General features: G+C 46.9%; 1 protein-coding gene across 1 annotated transcript; it reads right to left on the reverse strand.

Moving 5' to 3' along the window:
• Positions 1-18122: 18122 nt before the first annotated feature.
• Positions 18123-19518, reverse strand: CH25H (cholesterol 25-hydroxylase). Its single transcript, XM_003993886.5, has one exon. It carries the CDS (start codon positions 19477-19479, stop codon positions 18664-18666), a length of 816 nt encoding a protein of 271 aa, XP_003993935.3. The 5' UTR covers positions 19480-19518; the 3' UTR covers positions 18123-18663.
• Positions 19519-20173: the final 655 nt, after the last annotated feature.

Raw genomic sequence — 20173 nt, forward strand, 5'->3', positions numbered from 1 at the left:
CAAAATGTATGCTGTTTACCACTTCCTGGAGTGATTCTTAATGCACTCTACAATTTGAAAACTGGAGTTTTACAGGTTCTTACAGCCAACCTCAAGGGTATATATGAACGAAACCTGACAATATATCAAGGTAGAGCTTCGTTAACTGGAAAATTCAGTAATGTTAACCTATTTCATTCCTCATATGGATCAAATTCACAGGGAAATGACCTCATTTTCTCCAGGTAGGCAATTATGAGGACATCAAGTCACATAAGGCCCACTAGTCATTCTCCTTAATATACTTACTTGCCTGTGGTCCCCTGGTTTTAAGTATTTTTGTCCCCCAGATGCAGGTTGTAAAAACACAGGCATTTATTTAACAAATTGCTGAATTAGTTAGCACCTGCCAAGAACCAGGTCTTGTGCTCGTCACCAACTACACAGAAATAAATAAGTTAGAACCCTTCCCGTCAAGAGTTCACACTCCAATCCTCTCTTCCTCTGACAATTGTTAAAGAATAAACACCTCATTCTCCAGAACAAAATTCTAGAAATTCCCTAGTCCACTGGGTTTTCACTGTGTCCCTTCCAGATCTTCAAGTGCCTCAAGTGTTCCCCAGAGGATGTATGGGTGACAAATCAAGGCTCTGTGTCGGCACCTCCTGGTCAACCGACAACAGCTCCAGCTGTCTATTTATTTTTTTACACCATGTCTGCAGGAAATTTCAATTAAGACAAGAAAGAAAGGCTGTAAAACATCGCCCTAGAACAGATATATTTCCAAGTATTTTTCTCCAACAGTTTCCAATGTTATCTCCCACTGTCCCCTTCATGTCTTTTGATGTTTCTGGTTAACCCGAGGGAGGGAACACATCAAATTGGCACCTACATGTTGTAAACTCTTTTCCCACTAGCTAAGATTTTATTAAAGGCGTGTATCCTCAAGGGAGCTGGAGGCAGCTAGAAACACTGATTTTCAGTGGAACTACTGCATTTGTATTTCACTTGGAAGAAGTTTTGGGAACCATGTCAAGCCATATGAGGAACTTGGAAACCTCAAACCTTAACTCTACATTTCCTGAATGCTCTCTTTTATCCCAACCTGCCCTCGTCTGATCTGTGCTCAACTACTCCTTGAGCTGTGGGTCAACACCAGCCTCCACTGAATTAAAAGACATATCTGTTTTCCTAGACAGAAGGGAAACAAAATCAAAAATGAACTATTGGGACCTCACCAAGATAAAAACTTCCGCACAGCAAAGGAAACAATCAACAAAACTAAAAGGCAACCGACAGAATGGGAGAAGATATTTGCAAATGACATATCAGATAAAGGGCTAGTATCCAAAATCTATAAAGAACTTATCGAACTCAACATTCAAAAAACAAATAATCCAGTGAAGAAATGGGCAAAAGGCATGAACAGAAAATTTTCTAAAGAAGACATCCAGATGGCTAACAGACACATGAAAAGATGCTCAACATCGTTCATCACCAGGGAAATACAAGTCAAAACCACAATGAGATACCACCTCACACCTGTCAGAACGGCTAAAATTAACAACTCAGAAAACAACAGATGTTGGCGAGGATGTGGAGAAAGGGGAATCCTTTTGCACTGCTGGGGCAGCAAACTCTGGAAAACAGTAGGGAGGTTCCTCAAAATATTAAAACTAGAGCTACCCTATTTGCTAATAGGTATTTAGCCAAAGGATAAATTGCACTAATAGGTATTTATCCAAAGGATACAACAATACAGATTCAAATGGGCACATGCACCCCCAATGCAGCACTATCAACAATAACCGAACCATGGAAAGAGCCCAAATGTCCATTGATTGACCACACACACACACACACACACACAATGGAATGGTACTTGGCGATCAAAAAGAACAAAATCTTGCCTTTTGCAACAATATGGATGGAACTAGAATGTATTATGCTAAGCAAAATAAGTCAGAGAGAGACAAATATCATATGATTTCACCCACATGTGGAATTTAAGAAACACAACAGATGAAGGGGGGGGGAGAAAAACATAAGATAAAAACAGAGAGGGAGGCATACAATAAGAGACTCTTAAATACAGTGAAGAAACCGAGGGTTGCTGGAGGGGTGTTGGGTGGGGGATGGGCTAAGTGGGGCACGGGCATGAAGGAGGGCACTCGGTTGGGAGGAGCACTGGGTGTCATACGTAAGTGATGAATCACCGGGTTCGACTCCTGAAACCATTATTACACTATACGTTAACTAACTTGGGTTTAAGTAAAATTTTAAAAACAACATACCTATTTTCGAAAATAATATTTGCTTTTCACATCAAGAACCTACCCTTAAGTTTGTTCAGCTGCTCACAAGAACTCAGATGTCGAAAGAGAACAAGAAGGGTCCCTTTGTCATCAGTTAACAATGTGCGTCAATGCATATGGTTCTCTCAACATACACATCTGGATACAAAGGACTGGTGCCCCCCCCCCCCCGGAGACCACATTTTAAGACAGAATTACGAGAGGGGACACTCAGCAGGGGGTAAGCACAGGTTTCTGAAAGGATAAAGTTATTGCCAAGTCTCTGAGAATGAACAGAGCAGCACAATCTGGCTGAGTGACAATCGACGGGCTGGGCTGGTTTTGCTCTACCTCCCTGTGGGTCACAGGAGCCACAAACTCACATCAGGTTACAAACACCTGCCTGGTCTTGGGGTAGTTCTCGTTAAAGCAGTTCTTAAGAAACGACAGCTGGAGTTCTGCCCCTTAGTGTTGATGCTGACTCATGTAGATGAGATAGGGAATCACAGCAAGGGCTGGTTCTGGATGAGGTGGCTTACAAAGACATGGGTTTATCCTTCTGGGATACGCACTGGACTTAGCTTAACATCACTGTAATCATTTGGGGAGGTTTTGAATGTTCCGCACATTGTCGTGGTGAATCTTTTCACTTAGGAATGGAAACAAAGCAAAGGATTGGGGCGCCTGGGTGGCTCAGTTGGTTGAGCTTCCGACTTCGGCTCAGTCATGATCTCGAGGTTCATGAGTTCAAGCTTCTGAGTCGGGCTCTGTGCTGACAGCTCAGAGCCCGGAGCCTGCTTCAGATTCTCTGCTTCGGATTCTGTGTCTCCCTCTCTCTCTGCCCCTCCCCACTTGTGCTCGTACACTCTCTCTCTCAAAAATTTTTTTAAAATTAAAAAAAGAGGGGCGCCTGGGTGGCGCAGTCGGTTAAGCGTCCGACTTCAGCCAGGTCACGATCTCGCGGTCCGTGAGTTCGAGCCCCGTGTCAGGCTCTGGGCTGATGGCTCAGAGCCTGGAGCCTGTTTCTAATTCTGTGTCTCCCTCTCTCTCTGCCCCTCCCCCGTTCATGCTCTGTCTCTCTCTGTCCCAAAAATAAATAAACGTTGAAAAAAAAATTAAAAAAAAAATTAAAAAAAGAAAAGAAACAAAGGATTTAAATCTCCACGACTTCCAAATAGATGCAGTGATTGCCATGGGAATCCTGGGAAGGAAAGCTGAAGCATGGTCCAAATTCTTATTTGCTTTGTGAATTTGGACATCATGCTGGACATCTCTAGCCTCATATTCCAGATTTCTCTTTTGCAAGACATAGAATTATCTATCCGTCCAACTTCACAAGGTCATGATACAGATCGAAGCTCTTGACCGTGAAAGCGTTCCATAAAACCCTATATACCTGTAAGGGAAGTGGAGTCATCTTTTTGTAACGATTACTGAGGTAATTAAATAAAATCGTGAAATATTCCCAGCCCACACCACAGGCCTTGCTCAGATCCGCTGAAAATTAGTGTTTCTACTACCTCCTCTGCAGGCAAATGGCATTATCAAAGCTTGGTTGCCAGAGCATCTAGGAAGTTGGGTTAGAGAAAAAGGGAAACACACCCAAATGAAAGCTATTCATGTCCTCTAACTTACCCCCAAACTCACATTTCCTCTCAAGTATGAATAAAGGCACTTCTCACAGCCAAAGGCTTAGCAGCACTAAGCCACATTTTCTAGAATGAAAACATGAGGGAGTTGATTCCACAGAAGTCTGCCTCTAAGACTTTTAGTGGTTTGAGTAAAACAAGCGCCTGGAGGAATCTTCCAAGATGATCTCAAAGAAAAGAGGGTCACTTTTGCCCATGTTCTGGCATCATACGCCAAATCCAGGGAGGCAATTCTTTCCCAGCAACTTTTTGGATGGTGGCAGGCGTGTAGGCACAGGTGGAAGGTATGTACCCAAAGAATACTACGAACGCAGGCATGACCATCACCATCACCTTGAGAAAGTCACACCACATGGTAAGATGTAGTGTGGTCAGGCCCCTTCAGGTCATTTACTCCGAATTTAAAAAGCATAGAAAGTTCCCTCCAAGAACAATTGCAAGGAGCACGGGGTTGAAGATGGTGTGGCAAAGTCTTCTCTGCTCTCTGAACAAGACCCATTAACTGCTCCAGACCTTCCTCATGCGTGTCTGCGACTATGCACTGCACACCTCCAGGGGGCGCCGTTTGAGGGATACCTCTGAAAATGACACTCCCTGGAGTTGTTCGATGTGCAACCTGCATGGCTGGGCACGGCATGCCCAGGAGAGCCCCTCCATCATGCAGGGATGGAGTAGAGGGGAAGTGTGTAGAAGAAAGAGACTTGGCTCAAAATTGACTTTGTATCCTGGTTTCCATATACACTTTGGGCATGCTTATGGGCAAGTCATGTAACCTCTCAGAGTCTCAATCTCCCCCTCTGTAAAAAGGTGGCAATGAAAAAGGTCCTACAAGGTTGATGGGTTAAATGAGGGCCATGTGAGAACTTGTAGATAAAAGTGCCTGATCCACGGAAGGACCTAGAAATGACAATTACCACTATTGACTCCCACTGCCAAGCAGACACTGAAGGAAGCAGTTTTCTTTTATTTATAGAGATAATTAGAATAATACCTCATATTGAAGTAGTATTTTACATATTACTATCAAATAATCCAGTAAAACAATGGGCAAAAGACACGAACAGACACTTTTCCAAAGCAGACATCCAGATGGCTAAGAGACACATGAAAAGATGCTCAACACCACTGATCATCAGGGAAATGCAAACCAAAACCGCAATGAGATACCACCTCACACCTGTCAGAATGGCTAAAAATAGCAACTCAGGAAACAACAGATGTTGGCAAAAATGTGGAGAAAGGGGAACCCTTTTGCAGTGTTGGTGGGAATGCAAACTGGTGCAGCCACTCTGGAAAACAGTATGGAGGTTCCTCAAAAAATTTAAAATAGAACTACCCTAGAGCCCAGCAATTGCACTACTAGGTATTTATCCAAAGGATACAAGAGTGCTGATTCCAAGGGGCACATGCGCCCCAAAGTTTATAGCGGCATTATCAACAATAGCCAAATTATAGAAAGAGCCCAAATGTCTATTGACTGACAAATGGATAAAGAAGATGTGATACACACACACACACACACACACACACACACACACACACACTGGATTATTACTCAGCAATCAAAAAGAATGAAATCTTGTCATTTGCAACAATGTGGACGGAAGTAAAGTGTATTATGCTAAGCGAAATAAGTCAGAGAAAGACAAATATCATATGATTTAATTCATATGTGGAATTTAAGAAATACAACAGGTGAACTTAAGGGAAGGGAAGAAAAAAATAAGATAAAAACAGAAAGAGAGGCACACAATAAGAGACTCTTAAATACAGAGAACAAACTGAAGGTTGCTAGAAGGGTGTTGGGTGGGGGGGATGGGCATTAAGAAAGGCACTTGTTGGTATGAGCACTGGGTGTTCTCTGTAAGTGTGGAATCACTGAATTCTACTCCTGAAGCAATTACTACACTATATGTTAACCAACTTAGATTTAAATAAAATTTTTTCAAAAAATTTTAAAGGAATAGAAAAAAAAAGAAAAACAACAAAATAAATACTCAAAAAAAAATAAAAGGAGATAATAAGGAATGGTAACAATAATAAATAATATACTTAGAACCAATAATAAATTAGAACTCAAATATTTAAAAAGTAGCCTTTTTTGTTAGGCACTATTAGTAGACCCATTTTATAGATGATTTAAGTCACTTTCCCAATGAAACAAAGTCAGGAAGAGAAAAGCCAAAACTCAAATCCCTGCTTTTGACTAAAAGGTCGACGCCCTACCTCTGAGCGATTCCTCAAGAAACAAACAGGCTTAGGCGAAGCACTTGAAGGAAGGTGAACCGGCAAAGTACGGTTAGCCGCTGAGCTGCTTTGGCAGAGGGTTTTATGAACTCACTAACATCTATTTAAGATGCTTCCTTTTCTTCTCATCGGCCACCTTGGGATTGCTTTCGTGCAACCCAGGGGCAAGAGGAGAGAGACCAGTTCTCAGGCCACACACATTTCTAGGAGAGAAAAACAGAAATGTGGAATTTAAAAATTGGCTCCAACCTTAAGTACTTCTATTTTGCCGGGAAGTGTGTGTTGTCTTTGCATCTGATAATAGGCGTGTGTGATGTGCCAAAATTGGAACCAGTTCAACCACAACAAAAGGCCGAGTTTTCAAGGGACCTTCCAATTCCTTCCCCTGGCCTTGCCCAAAGCCGGACTCCCTCCTCCACACCTAAATTAACACACCAGTGGAAACTGAGGACTTTGGCCTCCAAGTGCTTGGGCTTTTTTTCTCCTGCTGGCTACAACTTTGGGCAAGGTTCCTCATCACTTTGTGCATGAGCTTTCTTTCTCTCTCTAAAACTGAGATCGCGGCTCAGTGGGTGCTCAGTAAATTAGGAGTGCGTAACAATCCTAGACGTTTCTATGCCTCATGTAACAGAGTTCAAGATACACAAGGCAAAAACTGGTAGAGCTAAAAGAAGAAACAGATGTACCTGCAATTATAGAGACCTCAAAACCAATTTTTAATGATTAATAGAGCAAGTAGAAGGAAAATAAAGATATAGGGGTCTTGGATAGCACTTTAATCAACTTGCTGTCGTTGATCATTACAGACACTCCACCCAATAGAATATAGACTGAATGTTGGCGCCGCCCCCCCCAAACACAGCCCCCAATTTTTATGTTGAAGCCCTAACCCCCAAAGTGTTGGTCTCTGGAGGTAGGACCTTTGCAAGTTAATTGGGTTTAAATGAGGTCATGAGGGTGGGCTCCCGTGATGAGATTAATGTCCCTAAGAAGAGGAAGAGAGACCAGAGCTTCTTCTCTCTCTACCATGTGAAGACATAAGAAGAAGGTGGCCATCTGCAAGCCAGAAAGGGGGCCCTCATCAGGAGCTGAATCCACCAGGCCCTTGATCTTGGACTGCTTGGCCTCCAGAAACAAATGTCTGTCATTGAAGCCACAAAGTCTATGGTATTTTGTTAGAGTATCCCAAGCTGCCTAATGTGAGCACACACGAAACATTTGCCAAGATGGACCCCATCCTGGGCCAGAGAGGAATTCAAAACGTACAAAGTGGACGTCATCGATGAAAATGTATCCATCCATCCATAAGGCACGGGAAAAACCATCAGAAACTATTTTTGCAACCAAAAGCTTGCAAGAAGCAGAAAAATGCTTAACCAAGAAAAAAAAAAAATGACTGAATCTTGATAAGAACAGAGAGTTTATATCATTTTAACTTACTTTAGTCTCAACTCCTCCTCCGGAGCTCAGCAGTGGCCTTGAAGAAACAGCCCACGTACCCAGTACAGATCAAGGTCCAAGGCAGAAGAAGAATGGACTTGACTCACAGAGAACCACGGTTGTTTGTTTTGACCAGTCTTGTGTATCCCTTGAGGATAGGCCCCCAATACTTGCGTTTATCAAGTCAAATTTGGAGCTCCCCCAGTGCTGAGCCAACTTCCCAGTGGGTGGAATTTGTCCATAACATTTACAGGGAAATGTATCAGTCACAGCCGCTCAGGACAATGGCCGGCAGTTCAACAGGTGATCAACTAAGCAAAAGCTTGGTAGGAAAAGAAAGATGCTTTGGGGAATCAAGACTCTGAAAAGTTCCAAAATATTCCTGGGACTCTAAAGGTCATACATCAGCCCACGCCTTGTGAATGCTCAAGAATGACTTGAAAAGGCCCTACGCATTCACCTCTGACCGACCTTCAGGCTCTGGGCAGGCAGGAAATAAAGGTGAAGACTTAGAGCTGTAAACTGCCAGGCTGAAAGTTGGAAGTGCTCCAAACACACATAGAGAGTCCACTTGGCAATGACTGGGGTATTTTTTTGGTTCCAGGCATGCAGGCTCTGGAAAAGTCACTTACCACCCAAACTCAACAAGCACAATCGGCAGGAACAATGAAACCTGCGAAGGGCAAAAGCATCGTTTATAGAGTTGCCACGGCATAATACGTGAAATGTCTGCTTTTCACAAAAACTACAAGCCATGAAAGAAACAGTCAAGTATGGCTTGTTCGCAGGAGGGAAAAGCAACTAAGAGACACTGTCCCAAAGGAAGCACACGTTGTGGACTTAGTGGACAAAGACTTTAAAAAAACCATTTTTTTAATGTTTATTTATTTTTGCAAGGCAGAGCGTAAGCAGGAAAGGGGTAGAGAAAGAGGGAGACACAGGATCCGAAGCAGGCTCCAGGCTCCGAGCTGTCAGCACAGAGCTCGATGCGGGCCTCGAACCCACGAACTGTGGAATCATAACCCAAGCTGAAATCGGACGCTCAACCAACTGAGCCACTCAGCCTCCCAGTAGACAAAGACTTTAAATCAACTGTCTCAAATATGCTCTGAAAGCTAAAAACAAAAAAACAAAAACAAAACAAAACAAAAAAAAAAATAAAAAACACAGATCAAGAATCAAAGGAGATCATGAGAACACTATCATTATATTTCTAAGAGAAAGAAATTGTAAACAGAACCAAATAGAAATTCTGGCTTTAAAGAGCACAAATACTAAACTACTAAAATAAAAAAATTCACTAGAGCAGCTCAAACTTGAAGAGGAAAAAGAAAGACAATCTACAAAATGGAAGAAAATATTTATATATCACATATCTGATAAGGGTCTAGTATGCAGAATATACGAAGAACTCTTTCAAGTCAATAACAAAAGACCAAAAATAATATTTTAAAAAAATTGTTTAACGTTTATTTTATTTATTTTTGAGACAGAGAGAGACAGAGCATGAACGGGGGAGGGGCAGAGAGAGAGGGAGACACAGAATCCGAAGCAGGCTCCAGGTTGTGAGTCATCAGCCCAGAGCCCAATGCGGGGCTCGAACTCACAGACCGTGAGATCGTGACCTGAGCCAAAGTCGGATGCTTAACCGACTGAGCCACCCAGGCGCCCCAAAAATAATATTTTTAAAGGAGCAAATGACTTTAGTAGGCATTTCTTCAAGGAAGGCATACAAATAACCAGTAAGCACAAGAGCAGATGCTTGACATCATCAGTCGTTAAGGAAACACAAATCAAACCACAGTGAAAGACCACCTTACACTCATGAGAATGGCTATAATTTTTTTAATGGGGGGCGCCTGGGTCACTCAGTCAGTTAAGCGTCTGACTCTTGATTTCGGCTCAGGTCCTGATCTTACACTTCATGAGATCAAGCCCTGCATCAGGCTCTGTGCTGACAGCATGGAGGCTGCTTGGGATTCTTCTCTCTCTCTCTCTCTCTCTCTCTCTCTCTCTCTCTCTCTCTCTCTCTCTGCCTCTCCCTTGCTCATGCACTCTCTCTCTCAAAAATAAATAAATAAACGTTTAAAAAATGAAAACAACACATATTGGGAGGATGTGAAGAAATTGGACACTCATGCATCATCTCTGGTGGGAATGAGAAGTGATGCATTTATTTTGAAAACAGTGTAATGGTTTCTCAATAGTGTTAAACATAGTTACCATATGGCCCAGCAGTTCCACTCCTGGTTATACCCAACAGCAATGAAAATATATGTCCCCACAAAAAAAAAAAAATTAATGAATGTTCAGAGCAGCACTGTTCCCAATAGCAGCCAAATGGTGGAAACAGCCCAAATGCCCATCAACTGATGAATGGATAGATAAAATGTAGTATATTCATACAATGAAATATTATTTGACAATAAAAAGGAAGAGGTACCGATGTAGCATGCTACAACATGAATGAACCTTGAACACATTATTTTACTTGAAAGAAGCCAGACTTAAAAAGGCCACACATTATGTGATTCCATCCATACAGCCTCTGGCCATCGCTTGGGATGTACCAATTTGCGTCCATCGGTGACAACCACCCACGACTCCTAGGCTGGTTTGCACCAAAGGGATTTCCTCCTTCCCCCTCAAGGCAGAAGAACATCACAGAACCCTTGTGTTTTAACCAAGGTGCTCTTTGCATGCAAGAACCAGAATGGCATCTAAACATCCAAGCAGAGAAATCTGATGGAAAGTCACAGCATACAAAGGCAGTAACTACGGCAGACTTAATACCCGGAGCCCAGCCTGTAGATCCCTCAGGAACGAGAGCAGCTGCCTTCTCCCTTTACTCTCCTTGTTTTCACACTCTTTCCAGGGATGTGTGGCTCATCCCTCCTCCCTGAAAATCTGCCCATCCTTCCTTTGATCTGCAGACGAGTTTCTGTTGTATCGACGTTCACATGGCACAAGACGGTAGCCTCCACATGGTCGTGTCCACTCCCTTGTTTACAGAACCTGAATTCCTGGGAGATGGGCTATTTATTCCTCTGTGGAACAGATTTCCAACCCAGGTCCACAACGCTGTGGCCACAACAGTGGGATCGTATAGCACAACGTGGCTGCAGGAGCCTACCCTGTCTGTGTGTATGTGGGGGTGGGGAGGAGGTCCTCAGAGAAAGGGGTCTGGATTTTGTAGGCTCTCACATGGGTCTTTTTCCTTCTGATAGGTCAGGAGTACAGATGGGCAAAGGATAGATCTTAGACTCTGTGTGTATGTGTGTGTGTGTGTTTACGATGTTATCATGAAGACCCCCACCATATTTTTTTTCATGGCAAATTGGCTTCAAAGCTAAAATTCATAAATGATTAACCATCATTGTCATCATCCTCATCATTATTCAGTATAGTTGATCTACAATCAACTAAACATGTTTAAATCACACAGTTTGATAAATTTTGACATATGAAAACTACAATCAAGATAGAACTGCAATCAAGACAGTGAACGTGTCCCTACCTTCTGTCACAGTGGACTCATGACTCACTTGCATTTCCTGGAGCTTTATGTCAGCAGAATCATTTAGTGGACACACTATTTCACATAAATCGAACCGTAGCGCACACACTTTTTTTGTCTGGCTTCCCTTACTTATCATAATTATTTTCAGACCCTTCCTTGTTGTTGCATGTACAAAGCGTTCCCTTTCCCGTCAATTGCTGAGTTGACTGTATTCTGTTATATGGATGCTTTCTTAATCACTCTGTAAACAGAGATTTTCCGAGTTCATGGGAATACAATAAAAGTTTCCATCAATTACCCACAACAGTATGTGGCAGGATCAATCTTTTTTTTTTTTTAATTTTTTTTTCAACGTTTATTTATTTTTGGGACCGAGAGAGACAGAGCATGAACGGGGGAGGGGCAGAGAGAGAGGGAGACACAGAATCGGAAACAGGCTCCAGGCTCTGAGCCATCAGCCCAGAGCCTGATGCGGGGCTCGAACTCACGGACCGCGAGATCGTGACCTGGCTGAAGCCGGACGCTTAACCGACTGCGCCACCCAGGCACCCCTGTGGCAGGATCAATCTTAACCAAGTGTGGAATAAGCTCTTCACTCAAGTTGCTAAAAATCAGAGCTGTTAAGGTTGTGTTTATGCAAATGATTAACAAAGAATATGGATTGCAACAATTTCAAGGCAGTCTTATAACCACATTTCTGGGAGTGCTCAGTTGGCTGAGCGTCTGACTCTTGAGTTTTGGCTCAGGTCATGACCCCACAGTCAGGGGCTCAAGCCCAGCGTTGGGCTCCATGCTGAGCATAGAGCCTGCTTAAGACTCTCTCTCCCTCTGCCCCTCCTCTCTCTCCCTCTCTCTCTCTCTCTCTCTCTCTCTATATATATATATATATATATATAATATATATTATTATATTATATTATATAAATATATATATTATATATATTATATATTATATATATATATATAAAATAAAACTTAGGGGCCCCTGGGTGGCTCAGTTGGTTAAACCTCTGACTTCGGTTCAGGTCATGATCTCTCAGTTCGTGAGTTCGAGCCCCACATCAGGCCCTGTGCCCACAGCTCAGAGCCTAGATCCTGCTTCAGATTCCGTGTCTCCCTCTGTGCTCACAGCTCAGGGCCTGGAGCCTGCTTCTGATTCTGTCTGTCTGTCTCTCTCTCTCTCTTGCTCTCTCTCTCTCTTTCAAAAATAATAAACATGAAAAAAATTAAAATTAAATTTTAAAAAATTTCAAATGACCATGTTTCTGCAACCAGGCACGAGGCAGTCTGCAACGGCTCTGAGGCCCCAGGGGGTGGAAGGGAATCAGCAGGGAGGCAGGGGGAGCCCGGATCCTCAGTTCTAGCCCAGCCGTGTGACCCAGGAAAAATCACTTCCCATCTCTGAGCCTCAGTTTTCTTCTTCCTAAAATAGGGGAACTGAATAGTGGTGTCTCAGCCTTAGCATTCGGAGAACCTAGCTCGACAGTGTCAGCTCGACAGCCGTCTTCCCTCGGCTCTTGGGTCTCAGGCAGATCAAACCCACGGCCACGATGAGCCACTCTTGTCCGTTTAACTGGAACTCAAAGAGCCGAGGAGGGGGTGGCTTTTCTCCACTTAGTGTCCAACCCGCCCCAAGTTTCTTCTTTCAATAGCCCTGCCCTGCCTCATGCTACTTATGTGGCTGGCTGCAGCTCGTGGCTGGGGGTCGTCCTGGGCACGGAAAGCAGGCAGGGCCCTCTCCTGGAGCATCTGAGAGCGACACCACTTCTGGCGGCACCTGCGTTCGGCTCCTTCTGCAAACTCCGCTTCCGATCTCCTCTCTCTCCCTCTCTCTCTCTCTCCCTCTCTCTCTGGTGTCTCCGGAGCTCCCTCCCCTCCTGTGCTCTCCTGACACTTAGCAGACAGGCAGGGCCAGGGCGCGCGGAGGAGACAATTCAAGGAAGGGACGCTGGCACGGGCCCTGGAGGCAGGACTGTTGGGGGCATCTGTGAGGCAGTATCGCCATGGCGGAGAGGAGGGGGACAGGAGCCTTAGCGCCTCAGTGCCTTCCTAACACACCCACGATCCCGTGTCACACTCGGCGCACACAGCACTCACTCCTACCTCAGCATCGTACCCCGGGCTACCTCCCCAGTCGGAAGCCACCTCCTTCCCGTCCACCCCGACCTCCACCCATTTCACAGAGAGGGAAACTGATGTCCACGGGGACCCGAGTGATCTCCCCCGGATGGGAAAGGGGTGTGGGCATGAGAGAGAGGGGACAGGGAGACCCCCAGCCGCAGGGAGCAGGAGAAGCCCGCTCTTCCCGTGACCGTGACCTGCCCTTTCTGCCACGCCCCAGGCACGGCTTCCACGGACGGCGGGGAAGGCAGACAAGTTCAGTTTCTCTTCTTGTTGTAAGTCGTGATCAAACAGTACAGAAAAAGGAAATAAGCAAAAGATATTTAGAGGGAGGAAAGGCCCGTGGGCTTTTATCTAAAAATTTCTGTTCACATTAACTTTTTCTTTTCTTTTTTTAACTCTTGATGCATTTAATGCAATCCTAGCTGCAAAGGAGAGGGAGAGGAGAGAAACGCTGAACGACTGGCTTTCTGGTCTGGTACCCAAAAAAGGGTTGACGCTGGTTGTATCTGCAGTGGGAATCAGTTCATCGAATGGGGGCGGAAGGTACTCTTTACTTCGCACTGTTCTCTAGCGGTCGAAATTTTTCCGCGAGCCTGTGTTGCTGTTATGACGACAGAGAGACCCATTTCTTCCTTTCCACCTTATCCCCACTTGTTCGGGAGCAAGCTGATTCTATCTTGCCTGCAGTCCTGAGGCTTTTGTAACTTGTCACAGGAGAGCGACTATTACTCACAGAGCGTTTGCTGTATGGGAAGCAGAGTGCTGAATTCTCTAAACATCTTCCTTACTGCTCCCCATAATTCTTTTTTTAATTAATTAATTTATTTTGAGAGAGAGAGAGAGACAGTGCATGTGGGAAGGGCACCGAGAGAGGGAGAGAGAGAGAGAATCCCAAGCAGGCTCCACACCACCAGCACGGAGCCCAACGGGGGACTCGAACTCACGAACTGTGGGATCAGGACCTGAGCCAAAACCAAGAGTCGGACACTTCACCGGCCGTGCCCCCCAGGTGCCCTGCTCACCATAATTCTAAAGGCAGGTACTACCACCCTCTTCTTACAGGCGAGGAAACTGAGTCTTCGATGGAGGAACTTGTTGAAGCTCACAGAGTTCCTCCTAAGCCAGAGAGCCAGGATTGGAACCCAGCGGCCCCCTAGGTGGAACCCCCACACCCTTCTCTGCCGCCAGTTACCTCCTTCCGCCAGGTCTGATCACATCACTCCTTTGCTTAAGATCTGGGGAGCCCTCCCCTCACCCTGAGGGATAGGTGCCTGGAGAACTCAACCTAAGCTTCTCAGAATGTCATTTCCAAGCCCAGTGCTGAGTGCATTCATCCACGCACTCATCACAAACCAACAAATAACAGCAAGCCCTAACACGGGCTTTGAAGCCATTTTGCACACGTCTCCCCAAACCCCTGCGCACAGGCAGGGGAGCTAACAGGTCCTCCGGCCTGTCAAGGGGCAGGACATTCCTTCCTCGTTCTCACGGTGCTCTGCGCCTCCCTCCTCGTTTCAAGCACGCCAAGTTTCTCCACTCCTCTCTGCTCTGCACGGCTGTCGCTTCTGACAGGTATGCCCTTCGCCCTGCCTGGCAAACGCCTACAAATCCTTCGTGGTTTCTGTTGCTCCAATGAGCCCCCCTTCCCTTGGGTTCTCTTGACGCCCCAATCCATTTTCCCACCATCGGGGCACGGACTGCATCACACTGGATGCATTTCCTGGCCCGATTGTCTCTCTCAGCAGACTGTGACCTGTCGTAGGACAGAGATTATGAGTCGTGAGCATGACCTTAGTGAGGAAGCCGGGACGGACTAGTGAGGGATGGAATGGAGGAAGGAAGACAGGGCTAACGGCAAAGCTGTGTCTACTGCTTCCAGGATTCATGCAACACCGAACCGGTACATATCAAGGAGGAGAATAGTACTAGGGGCAAAAATAAATGGTAAGCAAGACAGAAATGGAAACATGTATATAGTGTGTGTGTGTGTGTGTGTGTGTGTGTGTGTGTGTGTGTAGGGAGAAAGGAGGGAGTACATACCTCTACTGTGTGTGTGTGTGTGTATAATGTGCATATGTAATGCATATGTCCGTGCATACATGTATATGAGTCTGTGTGTGTATGTGTATATTCATATGGGGTGTGTTGTATGTGTGCAAATGCGTGCCTGTGGACATATAATAGTGGGCGGACCTATGGTCTGTGTATGGCCATACACATAGTGTGTATATGCACATGCAGTTATTAGATGTTGTGTGTGTGTTTCAGAATGCAAAGAGAGCAGAGATTTGGAGAGTGCAGAAGAAGCTGGCACGAAGGACATTCGTCGCAGGCAGAACAGATACTTTCCAACAAGAAGAGCATCACCTGGGGGCTTGCCTCCCAGCTGAGAAAAGTGTGGGCCCCCTGAAGGAAGCTAGAGAATTAGGAAGGAAAGCAGTTTGGAGAAACCTCACTAAAATCATTCTAAGAAGAGGCGGGTTAGCAAAAACAAATACCCTGTGAAAAGAAAAAAAATGCTGGAAAGATGAAAACCCAAGAGGAAGAAGTCACTAGATTTGATCATTGGGAAGGGAGCAGGGAGCCGGGTGTGGACGCTTCTGGAAGAGGTGGGGGCTGCATGACTCAGAGGTAAGGAAGTAGAACCAGACAAACACAGACTTCTGTCTCTTTCCAAGTCTTTTAGCCTTCAAAGGAGGACAAGAGAATCAGCTTCCAGGGAAAGGCGGGATCAAAACCTGGGCTTGCTTGATTTGGTCCCCTGTGCGGTGGGAGAGCTCAGGTGTGTGGACGGGAGATCCCTGTCCCCGCCCGGCCGTCTCAGCACTCACATAGTGAAGCGTCCCCGGCAGCAAACCAACGGTCCGTGACCTCCAGCCCTCCTACCCCTGCACACGCAGGGATAACCCAGAAGCCCCGTGAGGCAGGCTCTGTGATGATCCACATTTCACGGATGAGGAAGCCAAGGCAAAGACAGGTCAAGTGATCTGTCCACCAACACTCAGCTAGTGAGTCCTGGAGTCAAGCCTCCCCTCAGGGTAGTCTTGCTGCCCTGTGTGTGCTCTTGCTGATATGTGGTGGGGGGTACAGAAAACAGAGCCCTTGACTCAGGTCCGGTTTAGGCTGGCCTCGCCCACTCTCCCTGGCTTTGAATCCAGGGATGTCCAACCAAAGCAGGGGACCAGGCGGGGGAATTTTGCTCGAGAGGCGGTGGCCGAGGAGGAATAGCAGAGAGAGACCATCTGGTGGTGTTGCAGGGTTTCTGTCTCCCCGGGAGCCGTGGAGAGCACCACAGGCATCAGAAGAGCAGAGTTCAAGGACTGGCTCTAGCTCCTCGTGCTTTATAATCGGGCGTACGTCGCTTCCCCCGTGGGGAACCAGTTCTCCATGGAGGTACCAGTTCTCCATCCCCGATACGGGGTGGGAGTAATCACGATAATCAGAGCAACCGTCCTATCTCCCTCGGAGTGTAAGGAACCAGTGGGGAGACGCGCGAAAAGGCCATGCAGATGTGAACGACTTCACTAGGATTATTATCATTAGGCTCTCAAACTATCTGAAAACCTGCTCATCCTCTCCGCTCCCCTACTTCACCTTCCAGTGCATTAAAACATCAATTTAGGGAAAGTGTCTCTAAACCCAAATAACTTCCGTGGGTACAAGTTTCCCCAAGATGCAACATTCCCTTATACGGTGAGGCGACACGAGACGTTTAAAAAATCCTCTGGGTGAGCTGTGATACACTGTCCTGATCCAAGATGCGCAGGCAGTTCGGGGGCGATATATTTCATATATCAATATAATCTTTGAGACCCGGCATGGACCTTCTGCTGCGGACAGAGGAGGAGGTAGCTTTGGTGAAGAAACCAAAAGAGCGCACGTATTGGGAGTGGGGTGGAAATCAGCAGAACATCCGGGCATTCTGATTACATCTTGCCAAAGATTGGGAGAGCCTGAACCTACTTCTCAGGAGGTCTCATCCGGCAGGCTATGGATGCCGGGTCTTGAGAAGAACGTTTCACTTTTAAAGGAGACAGCTTGGTGCATACATAATGAGCCTGGAACTACATACAAAGTTGCCACTCTTTAGACCTTTCAGTCTAAATTGCCTTGGTGTTTTATTTGACCCTATTTAACTCTGTTCCACAGATAACGTGAAACCAATTCGGGTATGTGATGGGTAACAGGTGTGTGGCCAGTAACAGGGACATTTACTGTCACTGTGATCTCACGGTAATCTGTGAGAACATCTGGAACGCCACCTCCCTTTACAGTTGAGGAACCAGGGACCTGGGGCCAAATTTCCCTTTTCCTCTCTTTGAGAAAGGGATATGCGATCTGCATGCAGGTCTTTACTTAAGGAAAGGGAGTATGCAAAAATCCCCAATTTCAGACGCTATGTGTGTGGTGGCCATTTACACCAGATGGCTTCCTGAAGAGGAGGGCTTCTCAGAATCTCTTTCTGTATCTTTGCACCCTTCTAATGCACACACCTCACTCACTAGTTTTGCAAAGCAAGGCACACCCGCCCAGCACCACTCTCCTCCAAATAATCAAATGGTCGAACAGTGTTAATCTCTCTAAAACTTTAGAAGGTAATTCTTTGATTTGCTTGTTATGTAGAAATCAGTTGAAAAACTGAAAAGCATCCAGAACAATAGTGCCCCCCCCCGCGCTGTGAAGTTACTAGAGCAAAACAGACTGACCCCTTCTCCCCACTGTCTCTCCTGCAATCCCCCCCAAAATACCCCCCACCAGATTCCTCTCGTTCTATGGCTGATGCAGACTCTGAAGGACACCTCCTGCCCCAGCCCCCTCTTCCAATTTTAGTATTTATCGGTCAAAATGCCAGAAAAACAGCATCCAGTATTTGTCTGATTTAGGTTGGGTTTTTTTTTTTCACTTTTAAAGCACAAATAACATTTCATTCAATATAAATATACAGTTATGTGAAAAAATTGGGGTTAAGTACAATAACTGTGATCACTGTCCAGCAGGAATGTTTCACTGTTCACATTTTCCATAAAAATATGTTCTTTCAGCCTATTTCTGTGACACTTTGAAAAATAAGAAAGTCCTTGTCCTACAAGCAAACGTTTTAGAGATGATTTAAATACACCAGTGATATACATATATCATATATACATATCCAGGAATCAACGCTACTGAAGTGAGCTAGAATTAGACTCCGAGTACAATCCTCAATACGCAAAAACGATATAAATTACTTGGTCAGGCTGTGAAAATACATCAGATTTTACCCACAAATCTCCATCAGGTAATAAATTACTTACAAAAACAGAACAACACAAAGGCTCGGGTGTGTCTGTCCTGACTCGAGTGCGAAGCGCCCAGCAGTCCCGGGTGCGAGGGGCACCCGCCCCGCCGCGCCCGCCGGGGGGCGCGCGCCTCACTTGGCGTGCGGGGACCGGAAGGTCCCCAGCAGCTTGTCCCAGTGCGTGAAGTAGGGGGCGAAGTTGCAGTTGAACTGCGAGTGGTGCAGGTCGTGGTGCTCCACGCCGCCGTAGCAGCCGAAGGGCACGAGTCTGTGCGTGGACCAGGGGAAGTCGTAGCCCGAGTGGTCCTCCACCGACAGCCAGATGTTGAGCACGTGGAAAACCAGCACGGTGAGCGGGTGGCACTCGAGCAGCGTGACGTTCAGCAGGTGGAAGAAGCCCAGGGAAAACAGCTCCCAGACGCTCATGTACTGCGTGGCCAGCGCGAACGACGCCGCGTTCTGGTGGTGCACCTTGTGGAACGTGCGGTACAGCCAGGGCACCCGGTGGTGCAGCACGTGCCACGCGAAGAACTCGGCGTCGAAGAGCAGCAGGCAGCAGCCGACGTGGCGCGCCAGCTGCAGCAGCTCGGGGGCTTCGGGGGGCACTGGGGCCGGGCCGCGGGCCCAGTCCAGCAGCGTCACGGGGAACACGAACACGGCGTGCTGGTAGAGGGTCTGCGCCAGGCAGGGCAGCAGCTGCCGCGCCGACGGCGCGAAGTCCGGGTGGATCTTGTAGCGCCGCAGCGCGGGCACCCAGGGGCACAGCGCGTCCAGCAGCACGAAGGGCAGGCAGCAGCCCAGGTAGGTGCCGATGGAGAAGACGGCCGGGAAGTAGGGCGACTGCAGGAGCGCCTCCCGGGCCCGCAGGCCGTCCCAGAGCGGCTGCAGGAACAGCGGGCCGGGGCTACACAGGACGCGGAGCTCGTCGGACGCGTTGCGGCCGCTCATGGCGAGGCCGTGCCCGGCAGCTGCGACGGCTCGCGCCGCCCGCCGCCTTTTCTCGGCGGCCGCGGCCCCGCCCCCGGTGACGTCAGCCGCCCTCGCGCCCGCCCTCGCGCCCGCTCTTCCCGCCGCGCCGAGCCCTCCGCAGAAAGAGCTGCGCCGAGCCGCGCTTTAGCGGCCGGGACGCGCGTCTCCCGCCGCTCGGCCCCCTTACGTGCGCGGTGCGCAGTGCTCCTGAATAACTTTTCGCATGCGTGCACATTTATGTGCCGATTTTTTTTTTCAACTGATCAACAATTTACACACCATACCACTTAATTCCTCCGTGTCGTCGTGACCCCCGGACGAGATAAGGACTATTTCCGTCACCACGATAAAGAGCGCCTTTGCAATCAGTGCAGAATTATCTGCATTTTTTAAATGCATACATAGAATTGCGTCTGCGTGCTTTCATCAAGAGGCGAAGTATCATTGTATCTTTAAAAAAAAAAAAACACGTTTTAAAGCGACGTAGCTTCTGTATGTCGGGTCCTTTCCGTCTGCACGCCTCCCGTTGGTCTAACGCGCCGCGCGGCAGCAGAGTAACCTGTCGCTGGGAACCGCGGAGTCCCCGGGCGCGCGCAGCGGCCACCAGCGCAAGAAGTCAGGGCGCCCTGCGGGCGGGACCAGAACCTCCCCGGTCCCAGAGTCTCCGAGAGAG

Source organism: Felis catus, chromosome D2, assembly GCF_018350175.1.
Source record: "Felis catus isolate Fca126 chromosome D2, F.catus_Fca126_mat1.0, whole genome shotgun sequence".
Lineage (NCBI taxonomy): Eukaryota > Metazoa > Chordata > Mammalia > Carnivora > Felidae > Felis > Felis catus.

Excerpts from the sequence above, each read along its gene's own strand:
- CH25H (XM_003993886.5), bottom strand. The coding sequence starts at position 19,479 with ATGAGCGGCCGCAACGCGTCCGACGAGCTCCGCGTCCTGTGTAGCCCC.